Source organism: Trichomycterus rosablanca, chromosome 2, assembly GCF_030014385.1.
Source record: "Trichomycterus rosablanca isolate fTriRos1 chromosome 2, fTriRos1.hap1, whole genome shotgun sequence".
In the NCBI taxonomy this organism is placed as follows: Eukaryota; Metazoa; Chordata; class Actinopteri; order Siluriformes; family Trichomycteridae; genus Trichomycterus; species Trichomycterus rosablanca.
The window spans coordinates 56,748,263-56,765,695 of record NC_085989.1 but is presented as its reverse complement, the minus strand read 5'-3'; the positions used below and the strand labels follow the sequence as shown (position 1 = coordinate 56,765,695).

At 43.5% G+C, this 17,433-nt stretch overlaps 2 protein-coding genes across 3 annotated transcripts; one reads left to right on the top strand and one right to left on the bottom strand.

The window, feature by feature from the left end:
• Nucleotides 1-1,561: 1,561 nt before the first annotated feature.
• Nucleotides 1,562-10,040, top strand: LOC134335739 (zinc finger protein 239-like). Of its 2 annotated transcripts, none has more exons than XM_063018343.1 (5): nucleotides 1,562-1,603; nucleotides 4,385-4,599; nucleotides 4,756-4,881; nucleotides 7,118-7,228; nucleotides 9,018-10,040. In XM_063018343.1, the coding sequence occupies exons 3-5, from the start codon at nucleotides 4,782-4,784 to the stop codon at nucleotides 9,863-9,865; spliced, it is 1,059 nt and encodes a 352-aa protein (XP_062874413.1). In that variant the 5' UTR covers nucleotides 1,562-1,603; nucleotides 4,385-4,599; nucleotides 4,756-4,781; the 3' UTR covers nucleotides 9,866-10,040. The 2 variants fall into 2 exon arrangements, with proteins under 2 accessions (XP_062874413.1, XP_062874406.1); XM_063018336.1 differs by having other exon boundaries at nucleotides 4,385-4,620.
• A 4,988-nt stretch (nucleotides 10,041-15,028) lies between these two features.
• Nucleotides 15,029-15,911, bottom strand: LOC134302652 (gastrula zinc finger protein XlCGF49.1-like). The gene has a single exon (XM_062987825.1). It carries the CDS (start codon nucleotides 15,746-15,748, stop codon nucleotides 15,029-15,031), a length of 720 nt encoding a protein of 239 aa, XP_062843895.1. The 5' UTR covers nucleotides 15,749-15,911.
• Between the last annotated feature and the right edge of the window lie 1,522 nt (nucleotides 15,912-17,433).

Genomic DNA, 17,433 nt, shown 5'->3' with positions numbered 1-17,433 from the left:
TGTGCGTGTGCGTGTGTGTGTGAACCCTTTCATGCATGAATTATAACAACATGAATCAACATTATTTTTCCAAAAGGGTTTAATTTCTTTTTCAGGCTGATAAAAGTATTGAATTGCTTTTTTTAATTTTAAATGTAATAAATTAAGAGTAATTTATGTGTCCACGCATTAGAGTTTCACTGAGAGTGATATTTCATTAACAGCCCAATGAATAGAACAATATTTTTTTATGAATAAATACTTTTAATGGCAGTGATAGCTCAGTGGTTAAGGTACTGGACTAGTAATCAAAAGGTTGCCGGTTCAAGCCTCACCACCACCAAGTTGCCACTGTTGGGCCCCTGAGCAAGGCCCTTAACCCTCAATTGCTCAAAATTGTGTTCAGTCATAATTGTAAGTTGCTAAATGCCGAAAATGTAAGTGTAAAATGTGTTGACTCAAGGAAGACCAGCATCAAGGCTCTTCTGTGTACTTGCACCGAAGTGGTGGAACGAGCTTCCTCTGTCTGTTCGAACATCTGTCTTTAAACAGTCTTTAAAAAACTATTAAAAACCTTCATCATGTCTTTACTAAACACTTAAGCTGACTTGTACTCTCTTACTAACGCTCCTATTCATATCTTGCACACAAAAAAACAGGGTTTCAGCAGATTTGTGTTCTTGTACCGTTGTCAACTTAAACTAGAGTAATGAAATGTTTACTATGGAAGCTCTTCTGTAAGTCGCACTAGATAAGAGCGTTTGCTAAATGCCGAAAATGTAAATGTAAATGTACAACAAATGCTTTAACATGTGCTGGACCTGCTATGAAAAAACATGAACAGTCCACTACTCTGTAAAAACATAGAAATACACAAAGGCACAAGATATTTCAAGCAAATGCAAATGTGAGCATCTTGGCCAGTAGTTTCCAGGCCCAAATCTGATCTCAGTACATCTCATATAGGAACAAGTGGTACAAAGAAACCTTGTGATTCTCTTCTGTATATAATCACAGAGATGCAACATTAAAAATATTAATTCTATACTATTAAAAATAGTCTGGTCTGAGGTTTATTTTCACTCTAACCTGGATTAACAGTAAAATGGTAGTTATAATATCCCCAGAATGCAAGATGTCCATTTTAGTGGACATGTGGTTTGTTGTGATTTATTGTAATTTACAGCTTAAAAAATAAATATTCAAACCACACAGTGATTGTATTGATTCTTAGATGTTGCCTTTTGTGCTCTAATGTTATTAACCAGCAAAGACGCCTTTATTTAGTAGAAGAATTTTACAGAAATCCCTGAAGCAGATGGAGTTTCTGACCTTCTGTCGGCTAGTTTGGTTTGTTGCACTTATAACAGTAACAGTAAAACCTACGCACATATAAAATAATGACTTTTAAATAGCTGACCACTGTAGTGACCACCATGCATGAAAGTTCTGGATTTGTACTATTAGTGATTGTTTTGCTTCTTTGTACTTCTGAGCAGTAACTGTAGTGTTGATCTTTGTCCTGTAGTTGGCGAAAACAAACCTCAACACTTCAATCCACCCGCCTCAATACAAACAAGAAGAAGAAGAAGCTGCAGCAGCTGATGTGTTAATACTAAAGTCTGTAAGTCAAATATTGATTTATTTAATTTACGCTTCAATTATTAACTGCATTATAATTAATAATAAATCTAGAGTTAATAATAAAACATCACTGTGAGGATTTGAAAAGCGTTACTTATTTAAACATTGTAACTGTTAGCTGCTTCGCTAACTGTAAGCATCACACCTGATTCAGTACAGATGAACCGATTCAGCAAGATGAATCATATGATGGGAACTGATTCAGTGTTTCGTTATTAAATGTTACAGTATTATAGAAACACCTCGAGTTAACTTAGCTTATTTTTCTGGCTTTATTTTAAAAGTGTGGGAGATGGTTCTACTTTATATTTACTTTATTACTTTGGTTTTTTTTGGCTTGATCACATATGACAGTAGGACACCTTTAAACATCATATCTACTGACCCAACGTGACCATCTGAGATTCTGAGATACTCTGTCATGTGTAGGGAAACGGTAGCAATGTGAGAACTCTGAGGAACCATCAGAACAAGGAACACTGAGGAGAACGCACTGGGATTGGCATCAGACTGAGGAACAGAGAACATGCTCCTTAGCCCAGTATCCAGATCTCAAAGCCAGGATAAGATACCAGCAGGGGCGGTAACATCCTCTGTCTTAAGATAGATAGATGCTTTATCAATCCCGAAGGAATTAGTGAAACGTGGCTGATCCCACGGGTATCGGACTTAGCTGTGTTATACAGATGGCCGGTAACTCCAGAGGTGAAGGGGTTTGTCCAGTGGCGGCTCCTGCCAAATCTCTCAGGAAGGGGCAATTGTTGCGATGATGGCCAAGGTGACCCGTTCAATGGGTAAATTAAAGCTTAAATAATTAACATCTTAAGTCATCTGTCAGTTTGCCCTCACAAATAACTCTGAACATATATAGAGAGAGCAGCTTTACCATTAATTATAAAATTAAATGAAGTAAAGCCTTCACACTAACAATTTAATTCAGTCTTCATCAGATAGCATTTTATTTTAGGTGCAGCAGATCCAGAATAAAGATTCGGGGCATCGGGGCTGATGTGCAATGAATAAAGAAGTACAATTAAACAATTGGGGAGATAAAATAAGTGCGATCACAATTCACTATTTAAAACTTACATTACTTGCTTGTGATTTACTTGTAACTTATATGATTTTCCCCCCTTTGTAGATGCTTGATGTTTAAATTTGGTCTGGGGTTCCCTAATTCTTTAGTTGCTAATTTATCCTGATTACTACAATGACTGAACGGCATTTCCCTTAATGACACGATGGAGTTGCTCTGAACCGAGATGATGGTAGTCATGTTGAAGAGATCACGACACCAGGTTACGTGTGACGCAAGCACGTAAGTGCGAGCCCTCCCGGAACCCATTCAGAATGTATTGCAGCGCCTGCAGTTCGAAAAAAAAGAGCCTTAACATGAGAGTCTGCGAGAGCGATCCGGGCGGTACTGTACGGAACACAACTCCACGCTGATTGGACGATATTCCGAGGCAAGAGACTGTCCAGAACAATCACAGCTGTGATAGAGAAATTTCTACTCTTTCACCCATTGGTGGTGCGTCGCCCGATCGCCCTAAGGAACGAGCCGCCCCTGGGTTTGTCTCATGTTGAACAGCATTTGTGTGACCCCAGGAACATTACCCCTCTGTCACATTGTGCTGCCCACCTCACCTGAAGCATCTGACCGAGATATTTCATTTGTTTTACTTGGCTCGTGAGTTTCCAGCGATCATCGCGACTGCTGTATAAATCCCACCTCAGGCAGACGAAGCTCCATGATATGCTCTGGACACTGCCATCGTCGTGGCTTTCGTCATCATGCTAGCTGGGGAAACAACATATACAGTTGTAGTGAGGACTTTCTCCAGTCAGAAACCATGGGTGAATAAAACCATCTGAGCTGTGTTAAATGCATGCATGGCTTGAAGAAGACAGGGCTCATATCAGGGGACACAAGATTCTGATTGGACAAAGCAGAATGGTAGACCCTTTGATGTGCAGTGAGAGCCACAAAACTTTGGTTTCAGAGAGCAGCGGGTGTCTCATTTTCAGCTGGAATCATTCCCAATGCGTCCGACAAGGACTGAAGACTATCAGCGACTTCAGGGGCAAATCTACCACCGCAGTGGGTGCTCTTTACAGGCTTTAAAAGCTCTAGCATTAGTATGTTAATGAGAAGTGCTGGAGAAAGCAGCCGTGTATGATGAGTGTGTCATTACTCAGAGTTTCGAAGGGGTCTGAAGCGTATGAACATCATGGCACTGACCACGGCGGCATTTCTGGTTTCATACAAAGATCCTGCACTGATCAGCTCACTGGTTTGTTTACCTCCATCTTTAATTCTGAGTTCTGAGCTGAACATGTGGTCCCCCACCTGTTTTAAAAAATAGTAACTGTCCCTGTGCCGAAAAACAATGAGCAATCATGCCTGATTTACTTTGTCATGACAGTTTTTAGGGGGCTTTTTAAAAACACCATATGCTAATTCATCCCTAACACCACTGACCCAGTTTGCTTACGGTCCAAACAGGCTTACCGAGGACGCCATGATATATTCTGGACACAACCCTCTCCCACACAGATGGAACTATGTGAGGCTGCTTTAAATAGTGTATTGCTCAGCTTTCATTACTATAGTGCCCCACAGGCTGGCGTCCAAGCTCATGGACCTTGGTCTGAGTTACCCCCACCCCCTTTCCCCTCTCCATGACTGGTTTCTGAATTTTCATGTAGTGAGAGTGGGCCGGTTCACCCCAAACACCATAACGACTGTGTCTGTTCACAGTTCCACTTCTCTTGTCAAGAGCCAGTGGTTTTGGGCTTAATCTCCAACAACAGTGAGGCCACCTACCTTGATAGGGTGGAGAAGCTGGGAACCTGATGCATGGCTAACTGCCATTGTACATCACCAAATCCAAAGAGCTGGTTGTGGACTTCAGGAGGTGGCAGAAGCGGACCTACAACCCACTCAGGTTACAGATGCAGCATAGCAGTTTAAGGGTGAGGCAGAGCAGTTTAAAGGTGAAGAGTAGTTTATGAATGAAGCTGTTTGGTTTATAGACAAAGTAATTTGGTTTATAATTGCAGCATCCTAGCGTCATGTGTAGAAAACTTGTGCAGTGCTGTTTATCATCACAGATTTGCTTCTTTTTTCAGAATCTCCACTCCTACGATCCTTCATAATGGAATCGGAAGATGTGGGAAACATCACACCTTTAGATCTAAAAGTCAAGAAGAACCCAATCATCACAAAGGAAGACGATGAAGATGAAAGTTACCTCTGTATGTAAACAGATTATTTTACGCCACTCTCCACCAGGCAGTGTGGTAGAGTAGAGCATGTTTCCTTTCTTTAGGTTATGAGATGTTTCTACTCAATAGTTCCACTTGTAGTTCCAAGTAGTGGCTTTCTGTAGTCCACCTTAAGGTACATGATCCTGGTTGGTACATTAGCTCAAGTTTTTGTTTGATATGTAGTCATTTTGTATTGTTGCTCAATCTCCATCTTCTTCTAGCTTCACCCACCTGTTGATAATTAGTGGACCGGTTCCACCCATGTTCCCGTTCTCTACTGGAGCCTTACCTTACCTGCATGTTCCAATCAGTGTTTGGTCTTCTGAGCCCAAGCGCAAGCACTTTTCATGGCCCTAAACTTAATTGAAGAAACATCTAACAAAAAAATCATCTGCACAGATTCAAATTCTGTCTGTGAGTGCTTTGAATCTCTATCCCGAGTACAACCAGCAATAAATAATATTCAAACCAATAAAAAAAAAAAAACAGGAACGCCCCAGATCCACAACAGACCAAACACAAGCTCTGCTCAGCAGATGCAAGACCCCTGATATAAAAAAATAAATGGCAAACAGAGTGGGACTCCTAGTACCTCAGACACAAACTAACCTAAAGCCCCAGATATGCACAAACCCGAACCCTGCTGAAAATGCCGGACCTTGTTGTTCAAAAATCACAGATTTCACAGATTTTAAAGAAAAGAGCCTCATTTCATTCATTAAATTACATTTATAAACTGAATAATAGAATAAATAGAAGCTACAAAACACAGTGCAGCTACCTTAACGGTTGAATCTAAACCTAGAACACATCAAAAGTGAAAATTCTCGTCTGTGTTTTGACCTGCTGCCCCTCTGCGACCACAGAACCGGTTGTTAGTTTTACAAACTCAGTTGTCCGAGTCGTGTTTTTAGCTTCTTTACACTTCCACATCTTGGACGTTTTGTTTAAGCGTTTGCTGACTGAATTGCCGTAGGATTGCTAGACTAACCAGTAAACGGCAGGCACTTTAACATTACACAAACTTAAAATGTTAAATCGCTAAACACAAACCTTAAGTTTGAATTTGAAAGTTTGAAATCGCATATTACACGGGAAACGGCTCATTTCAGGGTCCGGGACGCGATGACCGAACAGGACTGAAAACACACATTTAATTATCCTCACCACAGATTGACTGAGTTGACTAACTTTAGAATCTGATGAACTACCTTCCTGCCATGAGCATTACCAGTGTGTAAACATGGCGTTAAACATACAAACAAACAATCCTGCATGTTCCTCCTTGGTGCCTCTTCTGTTACAGTATTAAGGCAGAGCTTACTTAGCAGTGAAAACAATAGAAATTATAAGTGATGGATTAGAACCTGCACTGCACTGTACCATTTTATACTGCGCCACCATAAATACAACCATTCAGACCCTCAATTCTTTAACATATGGGTTTCCAAAATTTCTATTGTTGGTACACTGGTAGCCTAGTGGGTGGAGCTTTTGGCTATCAATCAAAAGGTTGAGAGTTTGAATCCCAGCTCTGCCATTCAGCCACTGTTGGGTCCTTGAGCAAGGCCCTTAACCCTTTTAGCTCCAGTACGATGCCCGACCCTGCGCTCTGACCCCAGCTTCCAAATGAGCTGGGATGTGCGAAGGAAGAATTTCATTGTACTATACACCTGTGCATATGTATATATAACAAATAATGGCGTTCTATAAACTGTTGTGGGAATTCAAAATAACCCTTAAAGATTGACACAGACAACATGAGTAATAGTAAAATCAAATAATCATCTTATTAACTCACACACACACACACAGGCTTTTACTCCAGAGCAGGGTGGGTACTGTTCCCCCGTCTCCTTATTTATACCCCCCTTTACTGCCCCCTCGGGCTATCTCTGCTCAGCAACCCAGCTCAAGGCTGACTCCCCACCCCTAATTGTTTATCGTTAAACGTTCTACAACAATGGTCAGTTTGTTTAGAACATGGCGTACATGCATAAGAATGTGTGTGCAATCAAAACTGTGTGTGCGTGGGAGCCCATGCCCAGGTCAACATCTCTGGACTTCTGAACTTCTGTGTACTAAGAAAGCAGAAATGTATGAGTTTAATGTAAACAAGTATTAAAATATGACATTTCTGTCACAAAACCGAACCAATAAGCTCATATTGTACCTATGTATTGTATGTTGGAGTTTTGCTTTACATGTTGATTGTTGATTCTAGGTGCAGGAACATCACGCCCTGAGGGACCGGGTTCTCCTGCAGACCAACACATTAAAAATACCCAGACGACTATTGTGAAAGATGAAGATCCTGATAATCACGATGACTTCAGTAAGACATGGTTTTATCTTGGTAACACTTTTCATGTTATAAGGTTTCATTTTTGTATTTTGTCCTCTTTGCTTTGGTAATACTGATCGTATCATTACTTTCACCACTAATAAAATAAATCAAGAAAAACTAAAAGTAGAACTGATTTTCAATGTCATTGAGCGAATTACCACTGGATTGTCTTGTTAACCTCTAGAGCCAATTCATTGGCTGGTCAACTGGAGCATGTTGTGGTCATGGTAATACGTCAATAATACAAACAACCGAACAAATACCTTTATTGTCTTTGTACAAGTACAACGAGATTGAATAGATATAGACAGTGCAGTGCAAAAAATTGCAAAGTGCAAGGCTTTCATATGTGAATATGTACAGTACATGCATAAGATACACTATATTGCCAAAAGTATTCGCTCGTCTGCTTCACACGCATATGAACTTGAGTGACTCCCATTCTTAATTCATAGGGTTTAATATGATGTCGCCACCCTTTGCAGCTATAACAGCTTCAACTCTTCTGGGAAGGCTTTGCACAAGGTTTAGGAGTGTGTTTATGGGAATTTTGTGAGGTCAGACACTGACGTTGGACGAGAAGGCCTGGCTCACAGTCTCCACTCTAATTCATCCCAAAGGTGTTCTATCTATCAGGTTGAGGTCAGGACTCTGTGCAGGCCAGTCCAAGTTCTTCCACACCAAACTGGCTCATCCACGTCTTTATGGAGCTTGTGCTTTGTGCACTGGTGCGCAGTCGTGTTGGAACAGGAAGGGGCCATCCCCAAACTGTTCCCACAAAGTCGGGAGCATGAAATTGTCCAAAATCTCTTGGTGTGCTGAAGCATTAAGAGTTCCTTTCACTGGAACTGAGGGGCCGAGCCCGACTCCTGAAAAACACCCCCACACCATAATCCCCCCTCCACCACACTTTACACTCGGCACAATACAGTCCATCGAATCTCCAGACGGTGAAGCGTGATTCGTCACTCCAGAGAACACGTCTCCACTGCTCTAGAGTCCAGTGGCGGAGTGCTTTACACCACTGCATCCGACGCTTTGCATTGCGCTTGGTGATGTAAGGCTTGGATGCAGCTGCTCGACCATGGAAACCCGTTCCATGAAGCTCTACACAATGTTCCTGAGCTGATCTGAAGGCCACATGAAGTTTGGAGCTCTGTAGTGATGGACTCTGCAGAAAGTTGGTGACCTCTGCGCACTCCACTGACCCGCTGTCATTTTACGTGGTAACACTTGGTGGCTGAGTTGCTGTCGTTCCCAATCGCTTCCACTTTGTTATAACAGCACTGACAGTCGACTGTGGAATATTTAGTAGTGAGGAAATTTCACCACTGGACTTGTTGCACAGGTGGCATCACGGTACCACGCTGGAATTCACCGAGCTCCTGAGAGCGACCCGTTCTTTCACTAATGTGTGTAGAAGCAGTCTGCATGTCCAGGTGCTCGGTTTTATACACCTGTGGCCATGGAGGTGATTGGAACACCTGAATTTAATGATCTGGATGGGTGAGTGAATACTTTTGGCAATACAGTGTATAATATGAAAGATACATATCTGTACAGCATATGTCCATTATTCCAGTTTCATAGAATCAGAACCTTCCATCACTAGTCACCCAGAGGTCAATAAGAGTAAATTAGAACTCCAGTTTGAGTAAAAAGAACCCTTGAACTTCGGATAATGCTTCTCATTTTTTTAACATAGGATCTCAACGTAGTAATTGTTGTTTCCAACAATGTCAGTGTGTAATTTCCTCTCTGATTTTTTTTGCTTCAGGAATAAACTCCATCTTCTGCTGCTCCTTGTGCCCATTTTCCTATACGACCCAGAATTACCTTCACAAGCACATTAAGAGATGCCACCATGAGCAGTATGGGACACTAATGAACACCTCTCAGGGCCAAAAGCAGAAGGAAACGTATCTCTGCTCAGACTGTGGGAAGAGCTTTGATTGCTGGAGTTCTCTCAAAATCCACCAGCGCATTCACACGGGAGAAAAACCCTATCAGTGCTCAGACTGCGGGAAGAGCTTCAATCAACAGAGTCACCTCAAGATTCACCAGCGCATTCACACCGGAGAGAAACCGTATCACTGTTCGGAGTGTGAGAAGAGCTTCAATCAGCAGAGTTCTCTGAAAATCCACCAGCGCATTCACACCGGAGAGAAACCGTACTGCTGCCTGGTTTGCGGCAAGAGCTTCACCGACCAGAGCGCTTTCAAGAAACACCAGGGCATTCACACCGGAGAGAAGCCCTTTCACTGCTCAGACTGCGGGAAGAGCTTCAATCGAGAGAGCAGTCTCAGACTACACCGGCGCATTCACACCGGGGAGAAACCGCATCAGTGCTCGCAGTGCGGAAAGAGCTTCATTCAACAGAACGATCTCAAGAAACACCAGCGCATTCACACCGGGGAGAAACCCTACCACTGCTTAGAGTGTGGGAAAAGATTCACCGACCAGAGTTCTCTCAAAAAACACCAGCGCATTCATATCGGAGAGTATCGGTGCTCGCAGTGTGGACGCAGCTTCGCTTATTTATCAACAGTCAAGAGGCACAAGTGCGCCAATGCGGTGCCATCGGATTGTGCCAAATTATGCCTGAAGGATAATCTGACCTCATGAAATCACACAGTGTGTCAGACTAGGACAGGACATGTTCAAGTTCATACAGTGTGATGAGTGGTGTATTGATAAGAGCACTGAAATCACACAGTGTTAGCATAGCATGAGGAGTGGAGGGTATTGTATTATTTAAAAACACTTTAGACATTTCAGAAAAATAAATAAGCTCATGACAGAGTGGTGTTTTATCCATTTGGTGCCTTTAAAAACTCCAGCAGCACTGCTGTGTCTGATCCACTCATACCAGCACAACACACACTAACACACCAGCAACATGTCAGTGTCACTGCAGTGCTGAGAATCATCCACCACCTAAATAATACCTGCTCTGTGGTGGTCCTGTGGGGGTCCTGACCATTGAAGAACAGCATGAAAGGGGGTAACAAAGCATGTAGAGAAACAGATGGACTACAGTCAGTAATTGTAGAGCTACAAAGTGCTTCTATATGTTATGTGGAGCTGATAAAATGGACAGTGAGTGTAGAAACAAGGAGGTGGTTTTAATGTTATGGCTGATCGGTGTACATGTCTGTGGTAAAGTACCACACACACAAGCACACAAACCGCCACCATCATCAGGATGAAGCAGTTATTAAAGATGGATGAATTAATAAATATAGTGTTGGTGTCGGGTGGCACGGTGGCTCGGTGGGTAGCACTGTCGCCTCACAGCTGGAAGGTCCTGGGTTCGATCCCCAGGTGGGGCGGTCCGGGTCCTTTCTGTGTGGAGTTTGCATGTTCTCCCCGTGTCTGTGTGGGTTTCCTCCGGGTGCTCCGGTTTCCTCCCACAATCCAAAAACATGCAAGTGAGGTGAATTGGAGACACTAAATTGTCCATGACTGTGTTCGATATAAACTTGTGAACTGATCAAGTGTAAAACATGACGTTACAATCCTAATAAACAAACCAGGAGGGTTTGCAGTCCAGTAGTTGGCGGTAACAAACCAGCAGATCAACCAGCTCAATTCAACCAAGAGGAAGAAGAAGCTGCAGCAGCTGATGTGTTTATACTAAAGTGAATCATCTGTAAGTAAAATATAGATTTAATTATTTATTACACTTAAATTATTTACATTCTAATTATTAATAAAACTACAGTTCATGATAAAATATCACTGTGAGGATTTGAGGAGCTTTAACTCCCTTCTTATTTACACACACAAACTGCTAGCTGCTCCGCTAACTGTTAGCATCACACATGATTCAGAGTTGATGAACCGACTCACTTAAACCGATCCAGCAAAATGAATCAGTTAATCAGAACGAATTTCATTCATATATTAATACATTAAGCTCTTTTAGCTTTTTATACACTATATTGCCAAAAGTTTTCGCTCGCCTGCCATCACACACATATGAACTTGAGTTCGTCCTGAAAAACTTACCATATAGAAGCACTTTGTAGTTCTACAATTACTGACTGTAGTCCATCTGTTTCTCTACATGCTTTGTTAGCCCACTTTCATGCTGTTCTTCAATGGTCAGGACCCCCACAGGACCACCACAGAGCAGGTATTATTTAGGCGGTGGATGATTCTCAGCACTGCAGTGACACTGACATGGTGGTGGTGTTACTGGTACGAGTGGTACGTGTGTTTTCGTGACAAAACATAGTTTAGGAGACCAGACAGACTCATCCTGATGATAGATGGTGTAGTCGTGTAGAGTGAGATACACACCGACTTGAAAGACTCCTGAGTGCAAGAGATCCAGTCGTGTAGTGTGAACTGTACAGCGACCCGGCAACTCCGACAGTCGGGTATAAAGTGGCATATCCATGCTGGGGCAAAGTATGCAGCGAGGCACTGGATGTTTTGTAATATGGGCACTGCTGAGAAGGCACTAGGCCTAAAGAGTGCCCAAATAACAGTCTCAGATTATGCTTCTCTTCTGTGAATGAAATAACCTGGCTGAATGTACTAAAAGTACCACACAGGAACACTCTATGGGTGTGTTGGAGAAGCTAGCTCTCTCTCTACATAGACGCATTTGACGTCATCCTGTGCTGCGCTCCCGAGAAGGAGGCTGTTCGAAATCCTAGATGCCTTAAAATCCTCCCTTCTGAGGTATCTTCATATCTCAATGTTATTTTCACTCAAGAACGAGGAAGCATCCGACGCTGCCTTAGTGATCAAGGCAATCCCAGCATTCATTGCGGGTCGGGTGCTCTTCTCTCACAGAAAAATAAACATGGCTGACGGGGCGGAGAAACGAATGGAGTTATTTTCAAACGTAAATAAAATATTACTGATTTTTAACTTGTATAAACTTGTACCGAGTGGTTTTTATTTGCAAGTTCGGGCTTGTCAGGAAATGTAACCGTTATCGGTACATGAAGGAAGATGCTATATTGACGTTAGCGTGCTGTGCTACCTCAGTTTATTGGTTTTAATGGCAAGATGCTAAACGCGAAACCCGATGGAATCGCTGTCTGAGTAGCGCGTTCGAATAACCTGACTTATAAGTCATTGACTTATTAGAATCCTCTCTACTGAGGCAGCTGCCTATGTAGGCAGTAAGACGGCAAGGCAGCGCACTAGGTTTTCGAACACACCCAATTTCTCTCTGTTATTACTGGTTATAAGTGTCTCTGTACTGCCCAAATTCATCAGTCGTTGTTTTAGTACAACAAGCCACGTTTGGAACCTCTTTTTTTCGGTGGAAACATGCGGAACCGGTTCAAAATCAAATTCGCGAACCAGAACCGCTCCGTGTCGGTGGAAAAGGGGTAACACCTGTCTATAAACACTGCTGGTAGCTGCATCCACCAATAATGTACCACATACAGAAGAAGCTCTGGCCCGCTCACACTGAGACAGCTGTACTGCACAATACTGTTTGTTTTATTGTTACAGGTTAACTCTTTGGAAGAATAAAACATTTGGTGTAGCCTAAAATTCACATTACAAAACAAAGTAGCTCCTATAAATTGTATTATTATTACGCATTAAAGTAAAACGAATGTAAAAGAAAAACATTTCATTAGCAGTGTCTGAGGAATAAAGTGAGTGAATGTGCTAGTGAAAAAAAATGAGAAAAAACTCAGCTAAAATTCAGACCTTTATCGTCTTCGTTTTCACCATTTCTTACAATCATGTTCAATTACTCTAAACCTGTGACTTTAATCATTTATACACGTATCATTTGATCCAACCTAAACAATACAATGATGTAACAATACAAGGAGACACGAGGACCTGCAGAAATTAGGAGTAGTGTTCTAGAGGGAAGGGGGCAGGTATTGAGAAGTTCAATGGAATAAATAAATACAGTATATTCTGATGCAGAATATTCCTGTGACATATACTGAGAATAAGAAGTGGAAAAGGATTTATTTCTATTTACTTATTTATTATTTCAGCTCTGTACATCTCACAGCTTTGTAAAATACAGAATAGTGCCACAACTTCTGAAACACTCAAACTCCTTCAGCCAGTTCAGTTCAGTTTAAAGCTTATACATATTCCATCACTAGGAACTGGTATTTAAATCATTTACCATTAACTATTTAATTTAAATACAGTTCTGATAAGAGTTGTAGCAAAAATCATTGCAGACAACATGATAAAGAAGCACCAGATATGGAATCTAACTGATGTCAAATTCTGGATTAAAACAAAATAATGAAACAGTGAGAGTTGGAGAGTGTATAGATTGTAAATGTAGACCTGAATCACTGGTTTACCAGGTAAAATATATGGACTCTGAGTTTTAAGAAATGGCAGTACCTTTAGCTTTGGTAGAAGAATGCCAGACCCAGTGACACCAGAGAGAATACTGGCACTGTCAGGTTTGGAGTCAGCCATACATGAACTAGATAATCAAATATACAGCATTAAACAAAAGTTGTCTGTACCTCTGAAAGGTTCCCATCAAGGTGCCCTCTCCATCAGTGTCAACCCAAACATCATCTGAACTACACCGATCAGCCATAACATTAAAACCACCTCCTTGTCATTTTATCAGCTCCACTTACCATATAGAAGCACTTTGTAGTTCTACAATTACTGACTGTAGTCCATCTGTTTCTCTGCATGCTTTGTTACCCCCTTTCACCCTGTTCTTCAATGGTCAGGACCCCCACAGGACCACCACAGAGCAGGTATTATTTAGGTGGTGGATCATTCTCAGCACTGCAGTGACACTGACATGGTGGTGGTGTGTTAGTGTGTGTTGTGCTGGTATGAGTGGATCTAAACGCCTCACTGTCACTGCTGGACTGAGAATCGTCCACCGACCAAAAACATCCAGCCAACAGCGCCCCGTGGGCAGCGTCCTGTGACCACCGATGAAGGTCTAGAAGATGATCGACTCAAACAGCAGCGATAGATGAGCGATCGTCTCTGACTTTACATCTACAAGGTGGACCGACTAGGTAGGAGTGTCTAATAGAGTGGACAGTGAGTGGACACGGTGTTTAAAAACTCCACTCATACCCGCACAACACACAATAACACACCACCACAATGTCAGTGTCACTGCAGTGCTGAGAATGATCCACCACCTAAATAATACCTGCTCTGTGGTGGTCCTGACCATTGAAGAACTGAAGAGAAACAAATTGACTACAGTCAGTAATTGTAGCACTACAAAGTGCTTCTATATGGTAAGTGGAGCTGATAAAATGGACAGTGAGTGTAGAAACAAGGAGGTGGTTTTAATGTTAAGGCAAATGAATTATGGCTGTAACTACTGACCAAGAGCTGCAGAACTGGTACTCACCTCCAAGACATACTTCAGTACACATGACCTCACCTGCTCTTGGTATGTCTGGCTGCCCATGACCCTGTGCTCCTCACCTTTATAGAATAGATTAGGCTTTAACAGTAATGGTACAGGCCAACATTTTAATCACAGTCGTTCAATCTATCAAGGACACACATCTACTACAGGTCAGAGAGCTTTTATACTAGAGCTTAAACTGCTGAAGATCTCCTGGTGTCCACCTCCAAAGAGCTCTTGCATTATTGAATTGAGCTTCACTATCACCCACGCTACTGTACTACTCCACAAGTAGAAACCCATGATTGACCAGGTCACTTTCCTTATTACACATACTGGCATGGCTTGGTGGGTGGACGTACAACCACACCGCTCACTGCACCACCCAACAGCGGAAAACGTCTTTAAATATAATAAATATTTACAATAAAATCAATCGATCATTTGGCGCAGTCTGACGGCTCGGAGTCGACGCACTTGTGCGTCTTGAGCGTCGACGAATGAGCAAAGCTGCGTACACACAGCGGGCAGAAGTACGGCTTCTCTCCGGTGTGAACGCGCTGGTGAATCCTGAACGCCCTCCTGTCGGCGAAGCCCCTCCCACACAGCGAGCACCAGTACGGCTTCTCCCCCGTGTGAATGCGCTGGTGAGTCTTGAGGTGACTCTGGTTGTTAAAGCTCTTCCCACAGTGCAGGCAGCAGTACGGCTTCTCCCCGGTGTGAACGCGCTGGTGCTTTTTGAGATGACTCTTCTGATTGAAGGTCTTGCCGCACTGGGAGCAGTCGTACGGCTTCTCCCCGGTGTGGATGCGCTCGTGGGTCTTGAGGGCGCTCAGCTGAATGAAGTTCTTCCCGCACTGCGCGCACTGGTAGGGCTTCTCTCCGGTGTGAATGCGCTGGTGCGTTCGGAGGGCGCTCAGCTGAATGAATCTCTTGCCGCACTGCGAGCACTGGTACGGCTTCTCCCCGGTGTGAATGCGCAGGTGTAGCTTGAGGGCGCTCTGCCGATTGAAAGTCTTCTGACACTGCAGGCACTGGAACGGTCTCTCGCCGGTGTGAATGTGCCGGTGCCTTTTAAGAGCACTCTGACAGCTGAAGCTCTTCCCACAGTCCGGGCAGTAATCCACCTCTCTCTGCTTCTGCCCGTGAGAGGCGCTCATGTCCAGATTATCCGAGGACGTCTGCTGACCACCGCAGTTCGTCTCGTATTCGGTCTCTCCGAACGTCTCGTGTTCGTCGCTGTGGCAGTTTTGGACGTGCTTGTGCAGGTGATTCGGAGTTGCACAAGTATATGGACACGTGGAGCAGAAGAAGGTGTTGAGTATTTCTGGAGTAAAAGAAAACGCAAACAAACAATATTAGAAAAGATCTGAAAGTAAAGACGCAGAATAGATAGAACACCTTTATATGTCATATATACACCAATCAGGCATAACATTATGACCACCTTCCTAATAGGTGGCACCAAGATGTCAGCAGCAGATCCTTTAACTCCTGTAAGTTGTGAGGTGGCGCCTCCATGGATCGGACTCGTTTGTCCAGCACGTCCCACAGACGCTCGATTGGATCGAGATCTGGGGAATCTGGAGGCCAAACTGGTCGTTGTGCTCCTCAAACCTTGTGTGTCGGGGCGCATCATCCTGCTGAAAGAGGCCACAGATATCAGTGAAGCGTCTCCATGAGAGGGTGAACACGGTCTGTAACGATGCTTAGGTAGGAGCTACGTGTCAGAGTAACGTCCACATGGATGGCAGGACCCGAGGTTTCCCAACAGAACGTCGCCCAAAGCATCACACCGCCTCCGCCGACTCGCCTTCTTCCCATAATGCATCCTGGTGCCGTGTGTTTCCCAGGTAGGCGATGCCCACGCACCCGGCCGTGATTCATCAGACCAGGCCACCAGTTCTGATGCTCACGTGCCCAGGGGTCAGCACGGGCACCCTGACCGGTCTGCAGCCCCATACACAACAAACTGCGCTGCTCTGTGTATTCTGACACCTTTCTATCAGAACCAGGATGAACTACTTCAGCAGTTTGAGCTACAGGAGCTCGTCTGTTGGATCGGACCACACGTGACAGCCTTCAATGAGCCTTGGCCGCCCATGACCCTGTCGCCGGTTTACCACTGTTCCTTCCTTGGACCACTTTTGATAGATACTGACCACTGCAGCCCGGATCACCCCACAAGAGCTGCAGGTTTGAAGATGCTCTGACCCAGTCGTCTAGCCATCACAATTTGGCCCTCGTCAAAACTCGCTCAGATCCTCACGCTCGCCCATTTTTCCTGCTCCTAACATCAACTTTGAGGATAAAATGTTCACTCGCTGCCTAATATATCCCCCTCACTAACAGGTGCCGTGATGAAGAGATAATCTTCCAGTTTACAGCCCATAGCTTTTTCCACTAGGCCACCACTGTCCCACATGGACCTATTGGTAAACATGTCAAGGCCTAAAACATCTCTAGTTTTATATATAATAAAGGAGGAGGAGCCTTGGAGAGCAGCCTGTAACACTTTCAGAGGATGCTGTCAGAGGACGTCCCGCATAGCACTGCTAGAGGGTGACGAGAGTTCTGAGCTGAGTCTCTTTTTGTCTCTCTGCGTTGATAGAGAAACCATCAGGACTCCATGGACTTGTTAGGTGAAGGACAGGTTATTACATCTGTTCCAAACAATTTAACAGGATGCTGTTAAATCCACTTCCAATAAAGTGGAAGTGCAAGAAAATGAAACAATGACTTCAAGATCACCTTCATCGCCCTCATCTTTTATAAGCTTGTCCTGAAAATCTCCACACGGTTCGTCTACGTCTACAGAAACGACGTGTCCATCAGACGTGACCTG